At 43.1% G+C, this 16,293-nt stretch overlaps 1 protein-coding gene across 2 annotated transcripts in view; it reads right to left on the bottom strand.

Moving 5' to 3' along the window:
- The window catches only part of GLI3 (GLI family zinc finger 3), a 249,753-nt gene that overhangs the window by 184,211 nt on the left and 49,249 nt on the right, over nucleotides 1-16,293 (bottom strand). The window contains exons 2-3 of one of the 2 annotated variants that reach the window (XM_088018202.1): nucleotides 11,195-11,258; nucleotides 6,367-6,377 (exon numbers count right to left, since the gene is read on the bottom strand). The exons of the other annotated variant lie outside the window; for it this stretch is intronic. Coding sequence (XP_087874328.1) covers nucleotides 6,367-6,377; nucleotides 11,195-11,258 — 75 coding nt within the window. The remainder of the gene's footprint in view (nucleotides 1-6,366; nucleotides 6,378-11,194; nucleotides 11,259-16,293) is intronic. 2 annotated transcript variants of the gene reach the window in all.

Raw genomic sequence — 16,293 nt, 5'->3', positions numbered from 1 at the left:
ATCTTCCTTCGTTTCCACGAGCCTGTGAAGACCCTTCCTTGAATTAAGAATTCCGAAATGTCATGAATCTTCTTCTATTAGCCTGCTATTAGTTGCCAGTCACTGCTTACACAGAGTGAGTTAATTAGGGACATCAAAGGCAGGACAATAAATTCTCAGGAGGCCCACATTTCTTTTTCCTTCTGCTTAACAGTGCATTTATGCCTATCTGTGAGTAACAGTCTCATGAACATTGAGGTATTAGAGATTTGTTGGAGAACTTGGTGTTTGTCTTTTAGAAGCAAAGAATAAAGAGTCTCTCTCTCTCTCTCTTACTTTGCACCAACAGACGTGAGCAGCGGAGATTCCATAACGAGACCCACAACCAAACGTTTAACAGAAACAATGAGAGGCCTGTTCACAAGGCCAGAGTGTGCAGGTTGTTGTTGCTGCCCGCCGCGGCCTCTGATGGGAGCCTCTGATGGGACCGGTCCTATCACTCTGGAGATCCACCCCAGCCCATTAGTGGGAGGACTCAGAGCCTACTCTGCCTTTAAAGGCACGCAGGAACATTCTGGCAGCACTTTGGGATGGCAGCTTCCAGGTCTGCACCCCTCCTCCCGCTCAAGATCAAAGTCCCATTCCCTAACCTTTCTACCATTTTTTAAATTGCAAGAATGAACACAAACTTAACTGGCTTCATCTGGTGTGTTTATGTTGCATGGTTTTTGTTTTTAGAAGACTGCATAATGAGAAAGCCTGAGCATATGGTGGTATTATATTTTTAATAAAATTTTAAAGACCGTGATTACTCCATTGCAGAAATCAGACCCTCCTGGAGAGCACATTTAAATATCAAGAGAATATCATTATTGTACCGAAATGAGCTAGAGGCTCCATCCCTGTGACAAGATTAGGGTACGGGAGCAGAGCTCACCTTTGCTGACTCAGCTTCTGGGCAAGGCCAGGTAGTGCTGGGTCCAGTTTTGATAACAGAAGCTCCCTCCACCCACCACCCACTTTGACCTCAGCTATGAAATGTGCATTTGAGAACCTCAAATCAAATACCACATTTCGATTCTTCACAATTTTACCACAGGTAAGGCATGAGATTGCCTTTCCCAGCCTGCTTTACCTAGCCCCAGAAGTCTGCAACTACGTAAAACATTTTCAAGTCACGGCTCAGACACTGTGAGTGAAGCAGGAAGGACCACAAAACCTAATCTCCCCAGAGCACATCTTCACGGTCACGGCTAACACACGATGCTGTGGTATCCGCTCCCCCAGTTAGGTGGGGACGGTGGACACCAACCACCCATCCTCCCTGCATCGAGACTGGGAACCAGGACACAAGTCAGACCTTTCTCCTGACATTTTTCCAGATTTCCAGGCACCTTCAGGAGAACCTAAAGTCCCAACACGGAGGGAATGGGTTTGTTGTTGTTGTTGTTGTTGTTTTTCTAAGAAGTTCCAGTAAAAGCAATTAAGGAAACAAAAGACCAGATTCATTCACCTTCCTAAAGTACACATAATTCTGTTTTCACTCATGCTTCCTACCAATCTCTTTTCTCAAAAGCCTTCCAACTTAAACTACAACCATGTACCAGTTAATGATAGCTAACATTTACTTCCTATGCGGTAGGAAGGGCTTCCCTTGTCTCACTTTCTCATCATCGTAATTTGATTGCAAAGGCAATGTCATTATGCTCATTTGCCGGACGAGAAAACCGTGTGGCACAGTGAAGCTTGGTTACTTACCCAGGTCACACAGCTGGTTCTCAGGCAGAACCTGGAGCCCAAGGACTGAGGACACCAAAGCCCACCCTTAAATATTTGGCTACTGGAACTCCCGACTCAGTGATAAGAAACAAAAATAAACTTATATTTGAATTTTGGCCCAAAACTCAAGTTTGCATAAGTCTATAAACTTCACAACCACCGAACTTTGCTGCTATAGGATGAAAGCAATCATAGAGAAGACCTAAATCGACGGGCATGGCTGTCTTCCAATAAAACTTTATTTATGGACAGTGAAATCTGAATTTTTATGTAATTTTCACACATCACATTTAAAATCTAACAAATCAGGGGAGCCTGGGTGGCTCAGTTGGTTAAGTATCTGCCTTCAGCTCAGATCATGATCCCAGGATTCCGGGATCGAGCCCCGTGTCTGGCTCCCTGCTCAGCGGGGAGCCAGCTTCTCCCTCTCCCTCTGCTGCTCCCCCGGCTTGTGTGCTCTCTCTCTGTCAAATAAATAAATAAAATCTTAAAAAAATAAAATAAAATCTAACAAATCATTCTTAGCTCTTGGGCCTTACAAAAATAGGTAGGGTACTGGATTTGGCCACAATGGAGGCTAAGTACTACCCTAAAGGACTATACATACTTTCGACATAAACCTTACACCCAGATAACAACTGGGAACATTCCAGTAAAACTGTAAAAGCAATAGTATTGAGTGTTAGGAGGCAGACAGAGAAAGAATCACTTTCTCATGCTATTAAAAGATTTCCATAATTGGCTAGATGTATCACCTGATTCCACTTCTGGGATGCATCTTAACGGGAAAAGTAGCAAAGAAGACAACGATTTATATTCAAGATGTTCATCAGTGTTATTTATAAGGAAAACTAGTTAACAAAATAAATGCCCATTATCTTATATGATGGAATATCACGTTATTAAATATAGGGCATTCAAGGATTTTAAAGAACATAGAACTTCACCGAGTACCAGGTACTGCTCTGAGGCCTCCATGCCAATCCTATGAGGTGAGTATGACTGTGATCCTCACTGCATACGTGCAAAAATTGAGTCACATTTGTCCAAGGAAGCATAGCTAGAAAGTGGCAGAGCCTTAGAATCCAGAGTCCACTCACTTACCCACTAAACTACCATGCTTCCAAATCTCTGGAGGAAGGGAAGGTAGGAGGAAGAGAAATATATAATCGTTTCTATACAAAATTCCTAAATTAAAAAAAAAAAAAACCTTGAAGGAAGTGTACCAAAATAGCATGAAAATATTTCTATGGATTATTTTTTTCTATATGTTTCTGTATTTCCCAATCACTTTAGACGACAGAAATAGCTGGTTTATTTTACTTCTTACTTCTATCACAGTATGACCTTTACAGTAAACCTCTAGAGAAGTCCAAATTAAGTGCGCATAGGTTGAAAAATTATCCCACACATTTATCTCCTGAAGGCTTGTTTTAAATGATTTATCCCACCTCTTAAAACCCAAGTGCCTGGCAGGCTTTTCTTACACCTATTAATAACTCTTTACGCTGATACTGGGCTGTATAGAGGTTACAATAAACTTGTTTATTTAAAATATGATTTTTTTAAATATGATTTTTAAGATTTATTTATCTACATAGTAATCTCTACCCCCAACGTGGGACTCGAACTCATGACCCTGAGATCAAGAGTCACACGCTCCGTCGACTGAGCCAGCCAGGCGCCCCTAAAATTATATGATTTTTTTAAAAAGATTTTATTTATTTGACAGAGAGAGAGCACAAGCAGGGGGAGCTTGCAGAGGGAGAGGGAGAAGCAAACTCCCCGCTGAGCACAGAGCCTAACACAGGGTTCCATCCCAGGATCCTGGGATCATGACCTGAGCTGAAGGTAGATGCTTAACCAACTGAGCCACACAGGTGCCCCTATATGATTAATTTTAATTATTTCATATCAATACACAAGTGCCGTCCAAACAATACCAAATGCTCTAACCTCCCTCCCTGCCACACTTGGTCACCCAGCTTTCATCAGGCCATCTGGAAAATATGTAGAAGGGAAACTGCATTACAAAGGATCATTACTACCCTGGCTCTTGCTTACATTTACTGAGCACTTACTAAAAGCCAGGCTGTGTGCACAGTGCTCCGTCTCCATTAATCCCATTGAATGCTCACAGGCCCATCAGGTATGCAGTATCCATCGCCCCAGTCACTCAGGTAAACATCCCGAGGCTCAGCAAGTTTAAGCAACCCGTTGGAGTCATACTTCAGGTAAATGGCCAAATCGGCATGACTCCCATCTATTATAAAGGACTAGTAACCCCTGCAAAGTCTCTGAAAGCCCTCAGAACACTGATTTGCCTCCTATCTTTCTATATATATATGGGAAGATTATCATCATTGTTGAAATTATTCTCCCTCTCCCTATAAAAGTTATCCGGAAAAGATACTCCAGACAGTAATCAAATGACCTATTACCTTTCCACAGAGTTTCTGGGTTCTGAAGAGCTAGCTACTCTGCAAAGGAATACTTAATACTGTCTTTGGCGGGCTTGTGTTGCAGGCTTGGATGCAAGAAGCAGTCTGCGTACTTGGTTTGCGTTCAAGTTAACAACAGCTCCAACAGTTAGAGCCGTACATCGTTTATGCAAAGGGGCATATGTCCAATAGTTAAAGAAGCATATGGTTTATAGAGAAATGGGGGAAACTTGTGCATGGAAGCAGCTTTGCTTGGATTATTTACCAACAAATGAAAGGCCCTTCATGTCGCCCCAGAGCATACTCCCCTCCCACAGGCTGGAAAGGAATGCTGAATGAGTCAATAAAATCAGCGTCACACTAAGCAGAGACCTTCTCCCCAGTGAAAGATGATTATCGAATTATAGCAAATTTAAGAAAGTTTTCTCTTTTTTTTTTAATCAAGAACAAAACCAGACTACTTCTTAAAATGCACTATTAGGAATTGTAACTGTTCCTAAAAGTGCCAGATATATTTCCATCCATGCAATATTAAAACTAACAAGCGTCTTTTCAATTTCTTTTAATGATGGGGTATGCAATAAAAATATAGCAGTGCTTCATTTAGCCAAAGGAGCTGAAGCAAAAAGAACCAAAATAAATAAATAATAAACTTACATGGGCCACTTACCAAAAATAAAATCATTTAATTCAACCTTTTACAGGAGGTGCATGTAGCATTTTGAAAGCAAAAATTCTCATAACACAAAGCTTTCCACTTGAAAATCACTGCCAGGGGCTGGAACCGGGGCAGGATGTTATTTCTTTTTCAATTTATTTTTTAATGTTTGGGTATTAATGACATCAACTGCCATGTTGTATAATAAGGCAACATGGCATAATAAAAAGAGTTAGAAATGCACGTCCCCAGACTTGCCTCCAGCACCTCATCGGTGTGTGACCCAGGGTAACTTAAAATACAGCAGATCGTCAGTTGCCTTATGTAACAGGAAAATAATAAAACTTGTCCCTCTGACTTGATAGGGTTTTCTGAGGGTTAAAAAGTGTCTGAAAAAGATCTATATAAACAATGGCATTTATGAATGCCAGGCACCACCACTAATCTCATCATTATCTGTTTGATAATGACACAAAGCAGGACGGTGGGCTGCAAGTGCCCGGGCCAGGAGCCGGGAGGCTGAGCTCCCCAACTTCTTCCCCTTAGATAAGATGATACATCACAAGTCAGTCCACTCCCCCAAACCACCGGGACAATGCAGAAACGTGCTCCAAACCCCACCCCAGGGAACAAACCAGTGTGTCTACCTTCACGGCGAAACAACCTAAACACTGGCAGCGCAGCGTTTCTGCTGTTTCAGGAAAAGATTCACGTTAATGACCTGTAATTACAACTGATCATCTCTTTCACCTACTTCTCTGATGTATCCTGGGTCAGGCTCATAATCAACATTCACAGAGCATGCCTACTTGAAATTTGCACTGAGAAGATCTATCTCTTCTCTCCTTGGTTTTCTAGGATGACTGAAGACACTGGAATCTTCCTAAGAAAACCATTTTTTTTTTGTTTCTCCATAGACAATATTTACTAAAAAAGATGAAGCAAATTCCTTGAGGGTGATTGTTGGTAACCCCCTCCCACTGTTTCTGTACTCCCTATGGGCTAAGAGTGTATTTTATAGTTTAAATGGCTGCAAAAATCAAAAGAAGAGTATTTTATGATACATGAAAATTATGTGAAATTCAAATTTCAGTGTCCACAAATACACAGCCAAGCTCATTCGTTTTCCTATCATCTCTGGCTGCTTTTGCATTACAAAAGCAGAACGGAATAGTGACAGCACCAAATGGCCCATTCAAATCCTCAGATTGTTAGTAGCTGGTCCTTAATGGAAAAAAATGTGCCATCCCTTGACTTCCCTGTGTCAGGGCATGCTAGAACACCCATTAGTGAAATGATGGAGCATACCTGGGAAACATACAAAATAAGGCAACGCCATTTTCAAAGAACGTAGTATTGAACTGATACTTCCAAACCTTAAGATAACTCTAAGATGGATACTGATATCACCCCATTTTACAGACGAAGGAATCAGGTTTAGAGAAATGACCTTCCCCAAAGTCACAAGTCAGTAAGTTGGGGATGAAATCAGTTCCCCATGATTCTAACCCTGATAATTTCTATGGTGGTGAAAGAAGGATTCGGGCTTTTCTCATATCCCGGAAGAGAGAACACTTTTCATCTCTTTCCTCTCTCCATGTGCTATGTGCCGGAATAAATAATGAATTTTAAATATAAAATCTGAGGCGTGTGTGACTAAGGGTTGGCCTTCTTATCCAGCTTAGCATGTATCTGGAGTTGTTTAGGTTTTGCTTTCTTTTTTTTTTTTTTTTAAGAACAATCACAAAACAAACAAGTACACATTTCTGTCAAAAATGCCACACTCTTGGGGCTCCTGGGTGGCTCAGTTGGTTAAGCATCCGACTCTTGATTTCAGCTCAGGTCATGATCTCGGGGTGGTGAGATCGAGCCCCATGTCGGGCTCTGCGCTGAGCAGGGAGTCTGCTTGTGATTCTCTCCCTCTCCCTTTGCCCCTACCCCCCACACCCAACACCCCACTCATGTGCACACACACGCTCTCTTGCTCTCTCTCTCTCTGGAAAAAAAAAGTGCCACACTCTTCTTGGAAGTTAAAAGGGACAGAGACCATTTCTCACACATCAAGCTATTCGAGGGATCTTTTTTATCTAGCACAAGAAAACGTACCCTCTGTTGAGCCAGGTATATCCCCTCATGATCTGTTTTGGAAGGCGGGATTACCCAGACTGCGCGTACTTTTGCTAATAGGGATGGAGGAGGCACATGCAAGAATCAAGTTGTGAGACTTCCAATTGCCACCAAACTGGGACACTCCTGACCAAATGCAGCCAGGGTTCCCAGAGAGTGTTTTTGCAACTTGTATGAAGAACTGGGTCCAGGGGGTTTAGGTTTGGCTGAGTCAAAACACCAAGAACATACACTGGCTTGGGCTGGTTGTTCTCCATACTCTAGTCATACAGACACATCCATGTCAAGGTCCCCGCATGCCCCAACACAAAACCTGACCATCTGAGAGGTGTAAAAACCAAAGGCTGTTGCCCTCATGGCTCCTGGGACTGTGGTTTTTCTAGACATGGAACTACTTGAGAAGAGAAGTACATCCACAGTGTTGGCATAGTGGACAAGTGGAAAGTGGGCATTGAGAGAAGGTCTTTCAGGTGTTGGAAGGTGGGCGAACAGACCAGGTGGATCTTCTTGAAGGAGGTTTGGGAAAGTCAGATTTTTTAAGAAGGCTGGGCAACCCTCCCCCAATCCCTCCGGGATACACCCAACTGAATAACATAGTCTTAACAATTGCTCCGATGCTCCAAAACACTGCACCTTGGGTTCGAGGGCATCTGCATAGTTCTGTTTGTTTGTTTTGTACTTTTCTTTCTTCTTTAATTCACATCTTGCTGACACAAGTGGAAATTCATATTTCTTGGCAGAAAAGCTTTAACTTTACTGCCAAGCCATGCAGATAAAAATTCTTCCATCCTCATCTCATTGCCTGGAACCGTTCTACTCAAGTCTTTGGGAAGAGCTGGAGAAGACAGCAACCCAAACACATAATCCAGGCAATTTTATTGTGCCTGACAATTTTGTTAGTTCTACTGGGTCTCTTGAGTCTGTGCTGTAATTTATAGGGGAAAAAAAAATCCTAATAAGGTCCAGCTAGCAAATGTAACAGCCCTCCCTATAAAATCAATGCATCGCAGTTCATTCAGCAGAACATCAGCAACCACTGCAACTTCAACCCCGACTCAGAGAGAAGTTGCCTCCCCTTGGCCCTTAAGGAGCGCAGCCTCACAAACCGACAATAAAGGGATCTCGTCTTTATTTGTCTTCCTTCCGACGCCTGACTGGCTCTGGACTCCTGGGGAGGAGTGATCCAGGAGAAGAAGAAGGAAACACATTTTTATATTTCCACCCCATCTTCAAATCTACACCACAAACCTATCTTTTCCTGTCAAATAACAGTATCTGCCAATGATGGATCTTCCATCCAAACGCTGCTTCTCTGAAATACTGGCCTCTCTCTGTAATATTCAGACTGTAGTCTTCTGTGCCAACAGCCTCATCAATGACTCCAAAAAAGAAAAAAAAAAAAAAAACACAAAAAAAAGAGACAGCCACTTACCTTTACACACCTGCCTTTCCTTTTGCTCTGCTCCTTCTATGCCCCAAATTAAAGAGTGATCTTCTAGTTCACCCGATTGCCACAAACACACACACACACACACACACACCTCTGCCCCAGTGCTGGCAAGGGATACTCATCCCCACCACCAGCTTGCCTCTCTCTTAGAGTCGCCTCTCTTTGATTTGCCTTTTCTCCAGCTAAGGCTTTGCTGGACCCAACACTGCCTCCATCTGATGCACCATCTCTCCTCCGTATACATCAGAATCACAGAACAAATCCTAAGATCGCCTGACCACCAGTGTCTTGACCTTGTACGGCTTGCACTCAACGCCTGAAGTTGTCTGTAATGTTTCCAAGAAGTGTCATTTGGCCCCCGTAATGGCTTCCTCTCTGGCACACCGATGCTTAACGCTTTTCCACGGGCTGTTTGAGCAACCTTTGAGGACCTTTTTCTATCATTTAAATCAGAATGTTTCCAAAATGTGAATATACAGGCCATCGTAAATTCATTTACCCTTTTAACAGGGTCTAACAAAAACAATGGCTGAAAAAATCCCATACACACCCCTGCACTATGAAGCTTTGAAAGGTAGTGTTTTAATATGGTTGGATACTCCCATGTTTCATTCCACTTAAGGCGTCTCAAAAGAGGTTTAGTTTTTTAAGTAATGAAACTCCACATTCTAGGAGCAGTTTTTATTAGTGTAAGAGAAAGCAATAATGCAAGATGAAGAATTAAAACCTATTCGATGGACTGTACTCCTTGGTGGGTAAAGCAAATCTGTTGAAAACCTTTTGCTTTAGAGTAACCCCACTATCGAAACCACGGAAACCACCAAAAGTTCTAGTAAAATACTTCCTTATCCAATATGAACTGTCTTGCTATGTTCCTACTTGAAGGTTTTAGGAGTTAAAATAATTTGCAAAGGCATCAGGGTTTTCATGGGAGCTAGAGGGTTTTTAATTAATTGCTTTTTTAAAATATCCCCTCAAAATACATATTCCTGAAGCCCAAACATGGAGCCATTTTTCCACATGAACACTGAAAAAAACGAGAAACCAGAAGTTACAGAGCAGCTTAGTTTCACTGATCAGGCATGAAGAGACAAATGTGCCACACAATCTATCATGTTATTAAAAACGGTGCATTTTGGGGTCTCCTTCCCCCTTGTGCCACAGCTGCACCTTGTTTCATCGAAAACTAGCTGCTGGTGACAGCACGTCCTGAACCTGTTTGCCACTCTGCCTCGCCGACCACAGAAAGGAACACCTAAAAATCCCCTTAAAAGTGCACAAGTGAATTCTGTCGAGTCACTGAACATCCCAACATTCTGAAAACCTCAACCAAAGACATAGAATCCAGCCTTGCAAAGAAACTTCAAACCACAGAAAAAAATGCACAACACTGGGAAATGGGTATCTTGTGAATCCTAAAACCTCATACATTCCATCTTAATTCCAAGAGTACAAAGCAAACTCTCACGAAGTCCTGAAGACTGAAGTGCTGTTCAAAGTTCCCGTGATCCACTGCCTAAGAATCTTCCAGAAGCTCCTGTCATTCTTCTGCTCACAAACCTTCCACAAAGCCCGGGGTCTATAAGACCAACCTCGAGCTGTGTGGCCTAAATAAAGGCGCTGAGTGTGAGGAACCACCCTCGGCCTCCATCGTCCCCACCCACTGCCTGCCAGGGCATCTCCGGCACCCTCCATAACCAGCTGCAAATTTGTACGTCTCTGCCATTAGAACCACTAGAACATGAGCTCCCTGAGGGCAGGGGCTGCATCTTGCTAGCTGCGTTATCTCTTACACCACGCATACCATGGGCAGTAGAGAATGAATTCCTCTATGGGTGGGTCAGTAAGTGAATGAATACGCAGGAGGACTGGCAGGTGCAGTCTAGCCGTGACAGGGAAGTCAGCTGCTGTGTTGTCTCTGACAGAGTGCAGCAGGACCATCTACCTGATCGGGGTCAAGGCCCAGAGGAAAGGACTCTGGGGTGTCCATGGGGGCCCCAGCAATGGAGCTCCAAGCAACAAGATGCCAGAAATGGAAGCATAGCTCTAAACAGGGGAGGGATGGCAAAGAAGGGAGGGAGGGAAGGAAATCACCTATGGCAACATTTTGCCAGGGGTTGGTCCTGCCTCTTTATGCCCCTTTTACTGTTGCCAGATTATTAAGAACAGCTTGTTGCTACTCATTAGTTGAAGGCTGGTGTCCTTTGCTAGCAGATAAAATGTTTAAGGACACCAAAGCAATAAGGATGAAAATAAGCAAACAGACAAAGGACAAGCCAGGTGGACACACACACTGCTCTTCCACACACTTCCTCTCTCCCAACATCACTGTCTCACCTCATCAGTAGGTGGAGATTTTTCGTGTGTTCCCTACTCACTTCATGGGAGTTACTGCGGAGATTAAAATTTAGCCCATGCATATGAGAGAAGGACAAAGTGATTCACAGTTTACAGAGATACCTATAAAATTGGAAATGCACCAACAAATACTTGGCCCTCCTTGAGACCCTGAATTGTGAGGTTGGACGTGTTTGCAGAATGTATTGATGAGTTTTAAAGAGATACACACAATTGATGGATTAAAGAATAACAATTTGAGAAATAAGCCTTTCTCCTACACATACAGAGAAAGGGGGCAGTTGGGGTAGGAAGGTAACTGCCAATTCCCTGCAAGGGTAGGGCATTTTTATGTAGCACATGGATTTCTTTCTTTTTTTTTTTTTTTAACTCTCAGTCTTTCATCTTCTCTCTGGTGAGGACTGCATTTGCCACAGGCTGATAAGTGAATGTGGCAGAACTTCAAAATTCATGTCAGCCAAAGAATCTAGAGACAGAGAGAAAAAAAATCAGACATAAAGCTGGTAAAAGGCAGCTATAAATTTTTTTAATGCCTTTTATTTAATTCTACCAAAAGATCACATGGCAATGTGATCTAGATTTGGTACATCTCTCAAACTCGACTCACGCACGCACATGGCCTAAATCCAATTCATTACCCCAAAGATGTGGTTTTCATTAAACTAGTAAAACCCAGGAAAGTTGCGTGTAAGGCCAATGTGCTAATAAACTCTTTCCTCTGAAGACAGTTTGAACCTTCAGTTCACTAGGGTGAGTCAAGAACTGATAAAGAAGAAAATAACAGGACGTAAAACATAATTCTCCACGTAAAGATGATAGCGCAGCCTGAAGCCAACAGCCATTATCTACAATTTAAATCAGTCCTCTGCACCTTGTTAAGAGAACTTCACGACTCTCATCCTAACTAAAAGAAGTCCACTGAAAGACAAAGCAAGAGCACTGCGCACTCAAGTTCATACTGCTCTTTACTTTGCTCAAGAGATGGGGGTGGAGGGGCGCAGAAGAAGGACATGGCCACATGAAGCTGGTTAAAACATCATCTAACACCAGGGTTACCAAGACATCGACTTGAATATTTACAACAGCACCATCTGTAACCGAAAATCTGAAACTGCCAAATGCCCGTCAGGGGTAGGTAGGAAGGAGTCACAGACTATGGCATATTCACACACAGTGGAATACCGTAAAGGTGAAAGAACACCTACAACTATACAAAATAGGGATGCAACTTGTAAACACCATGTAGAGGAAGAGAGAGAAGCCAGACGCAAACGTCTAAGATGCAAAAAGAGCCACAACCCATCGATGCTGGTCGAAGTCAGGGATCGGGGGCTTGAAGGTGCTTGTGATGGTCTGTTTCTGAGGTGTGGTGCTGGCTTCACAAATACATTTGGTCTGTGAAAATCTACAATATGCGCACTTCCCCACACGCATACTTCCTTCGGTAAAAAGTGGTGTCAGTTCTAAAAACTTCCAGACCATTCCTAAACACCTTCTTCAGATTCAGCTCTTGGGCTTCCATTCCCAAGTGTTATTCTCCTTCTTAAATATAACACTTATAACTGTGTGTTTCAGGTAGCTTACTACAAATACATTCAAACCTGCACCATATAAAAAAGTGTGACTCTAGAACAGAAAAAAAACTCCCTAATTGGCAGGAGTGGGGGGTGAATGTGGGGGGATGAATAGGCAATTCAGTGAAGAAGAAATTCAAATGCACCAGAAAAAAAAATAAGACATCGTTTTCAACTTCATTACATAATGAAGGAAGTGAACACTGAAACAGGACACTGGTTTTTTTGTTTGTTTGTTTGTTTGTTTGTTTGGCCTTGATACCAAATTAGGAAGTGTTGATGAAGGCTGAGTAAAGGACAAAACACTACTGCCAACAGGATAAAAGTAGTACATTGGGTATTGGGTACACTCATATTTCTGTCCACCAGTTTGGTGACCTGTATGACAAGTCTTAAATGTCTATACCAGATGGCCCACTACCCCCTTTGCCGGGGCCATACCCAAAGGAGTAAGTTAGGTTCCAGGCACAGACTTAGCTTCAAGGACACTTGCTAAAATGTTATGTCTAACAGAGGGAGAAACTCCTAAATGACCAACAACAGCAGAGTTAGAACACCCAAACAGAGAGAAGAGAGAGGTAGGAGGCGAGGAAGGAAGTGTAGACCAAAATGGTAGCAGTCAATCACGAGTGGCTTTTATTCTCTTTCACTTGCTGCATTTTCTAACATTTTTCTAAAATTAAAAAAAAAAAAGTTTTGAAAGAATATTTAATTTAGGAATAAAGAGGTCCTTTCGGGGCTATTTTGAGCTTATATATTATCTGTTTCTTTCATAGAACGCATCGGCTCTTTAAGAGAGCTCTTGGTCTTTGTGAAATCTGAGTTAGCGATAAATAAAAGAGATGCCAGAATCCTCACCACAATGGCCACCATCAAGTATTTGCTTGAGCATTTTTTTCTTCCCTTTCTTAAATCCCCCTCGGGGGTGGGAAGGAGGCATTACACACTCTTTGAGCTCATGCCCAGTTTAACCCTGATTCCCCAGACAAAATACAACCTGTGAGGATTCATGTGTCTCTCCTCCGTGCTGCAAACACCCAGCTGACTCAGCACACGGCTATTTATTAATCATTCTACGTGCAATCACGCCGTTCTAGAAAAACGGCCATGTCTTCCACTGCAAACTCACACGGTTTTCCAGCTCTTCTGACCCATCTGTAGCTCTGGCCATTGTATTGTCAGGACCCTCTGTCCAGCTTCTCACCTTAGCCTTGACTGTTAGATTCAAAAGCAGCCTTGATTGCAGAATTTTCAAGGATTGCTCAGAACTCTAGATGAGATATGATTTCACGGCCTTTTCTATACATTTAAATAAATGTATCAGGGATTTCACTAAATGGTACATGTTTGCCTTCTGTAAGTGAAAACTTCGAGATTCTAAAAATCCTTTCCTATGAGGAGAACTGAGGAGATAATGAGTCGAAGTACGTGAGGAAGGAATTAGGCAGGAGAGCGTCCAACTCCAGTGTAGAGTTGCCACTACATTGAAGCAATGTGAAGATACACATGTGTAGAAAAAAGGAAAGTGCTAAAATGTTTAATTTTCACCCATCCGTGAATAGTGGAATAAGGGTGAATTTCCGTTTCTTTTGCTATGGTTTTCTATACTTTCTACATCAAGTACTGCTTTGTTATCAGAAAACCAGAATCAAATGCTATGGGACACAAAAAGTACAGTAAGACAGAAAGAATAGAGGCTGAGTAGCAAGGGCCCTGGGATTCAGGGCTTCTCCCAACACTCAAGTTTATAGTTTCCAAAGCTTCCTTACAAAGGTATGCCAAAGCTCGGGACCTGAGTCCCCTGAGGATTCCCTTTCTCACTGCAGAAAACATTTGACATTTATTATCCATACAGGGGTTAGATACAGGAAAAATGAGAGACCCAAGAGCATATTTTATCTGTTTCTACTAGAATTCTCACCTGCATTATAATGGTGTCTTTTTTTTTTTTTTTGAGGGGAGGGATGTCTTTTTCTTTTTTTACCCACAAAAGTTAAACAGAGTGTACCCCCACACTGACTCTAAGAATAAAATAATGTGAACAACTCCAAAATGAGGCAGGGGAAGCCTGCAGGATTCACACCTGCTGCTCAAGTCCCAACACCTCATTTCAGCCGGATCCCCTGGGTGCCTTCACTGCCCGACCACAGGCCTGTGGGCGAGGAGACAGAGAACAGCCATGGACAGTCACAGTGGAGGATCCCCAGAGTTGGAGGATTTGTACAACTGCATTTTTTAAAATTTATTTATTGATTTGTTAAGAGAGAGAGAGCACAAGCAGAGAAAGGAACAGGCAGAGGGAGAAGCAAGCTCCTCGCTGAGCAAGAAGCCTGATGCAAGACGCAAAACTGCATTTCTATCAATCAGCAGAATTAGATGGTGAGATGAAAAAGTGTGTGAGATGAAAAAGTGTAAACACTTCATGGGCTACAGGGATGAAATGGTCTCAAAATCATCCTCAGCACTGCCTCCCTTGGTCACAGCCCACCCCGAGGCTCTGTACTGGGTCGTATCCACAGCAGTGGAGATGGACCCAGCTCAGACATCCCAACTCCCCCCATCCACCCTCTGACCTGGGCTCCAACACACTGCCTGGGAGTAGGGGAAGAGCCTTCAGCAGCAGAGCCGAGATTTTCCCTTGACTCAAGCTAACACAATTCACCATTTATTGTTAGCACCTTGTATTTAACAGGACACTTTAAGAGTTTTGCATTCACCTTCTACCTAAGATCATTCTGCAGCAACCTTGTGAGCTAGCCCTGCACATTTTACAACCGTGGAAACTGAGGCTCGAAGAGATAAAGCCCCTTACTCAAAATCCCATCGTGAGGAAATAGCAGCCAGAGTGAGACAGACCACTAGTCAAGGCAGGTGGCCAAGTAGTGCAGGCTTCCTCCCAGCCGCATCTCCGGCAGCAGCCGGAGGGAGCCCTTTGGAGGGAGCACGGCTGTCAGCCCCTTAGTGCTGGTCCTTCTCTGTCTTCCTGCCAAGTGAGGCTGTCATGACAATGGTTATGTTTTCAATTTGCATCCTGCCATAGGTAGATGCCCCGTAGGTGCTCCTGAAATGCCTGGAGCCTGGCTCATCTGGGGAGATGGAGCCTCCACGAGCACCAGGCTGGGTGAGCAGAGCCGTCCTTGAGACACATGGGCAAGGACTGTTTGCAAGAATCAACCAAATAGCCGACCACACTCTGAGAGCTCTCCAACGTCGTGTCTTCCCTCACATCCCATGCGACTTTCAGTTACTTTCTTCTAAGGCCCAAGTCTGGCTCCAATTTCTGAAAAGGGATTTATTTTTTTAAACCGTGTTAATATTACCTTTACGGCCTCTACAATAAATCTAGTGGCATGACTAGATCTGTGGTCCAGCACAGAGCTGGGTAACAAGTTTGCAGTCTAGTTTCGCTTTTGTGGAAAGCTGCCCCTCTATTTGGATTTGGAAGCAAATACATAGCATAATATTCTCCAATCATTTTTCTTCTGTATTTTCCCATTTTCCTTCCCTTTCTTCACTAGCATGCCAACATGGACCTGCTAGAAGACTGACTAGAACATTCCAAACCAGGCTCCTCTCATGAACACAAAGGCTTTTCTGAATCACTGATTCCCCCCAAACCAGAAAGAACTTTGGGGAATTCTGTAGGAAGTCTATCAACCAAAATACAGCCGATGGCCTCAAGAAGCATCTATGTTCACTCCAAAGAGGAAGAGACCCAGGGCGGATGAGGGAGGAAAGTAAAAGCTGTCAGAACCTGAGAACTAAGGCAGAACTTGTCCATTTCTGTTCTTACAACTTTCTGTGTTTGGTCGTTAGATCCTGGACACACACTTGACCACTGCCATGGGGCTTTTGTTTCTGAGACGTGTTGAGGGATTACAGAAATATTTGGCCAACCATGACAATTCTACAAAATACCCTGGTTTT

The sequence above is a fragment of the Eumetopias jubatus genome, unplaced genomic scaffold, assembly GCF_037043125.1.
Source record: "Eumetopias jubatus isolate StellerSeaLion01/CBP00866 unplaced genomic scaffold, mEumJub1_p1.0 scaffold_14, whole genome shotgun sequence".
Lineage (NCBI taxonomy): Eukaryota > Metazoa > Chordata > Mammalia > Carnivora > Otariidae > Eumetopias > Eumetopias jubatus.
Note: the sequence above shows the minus strand (reverse complement) of the source record. Positions and strands in the feature narration are given on the sequence as shown.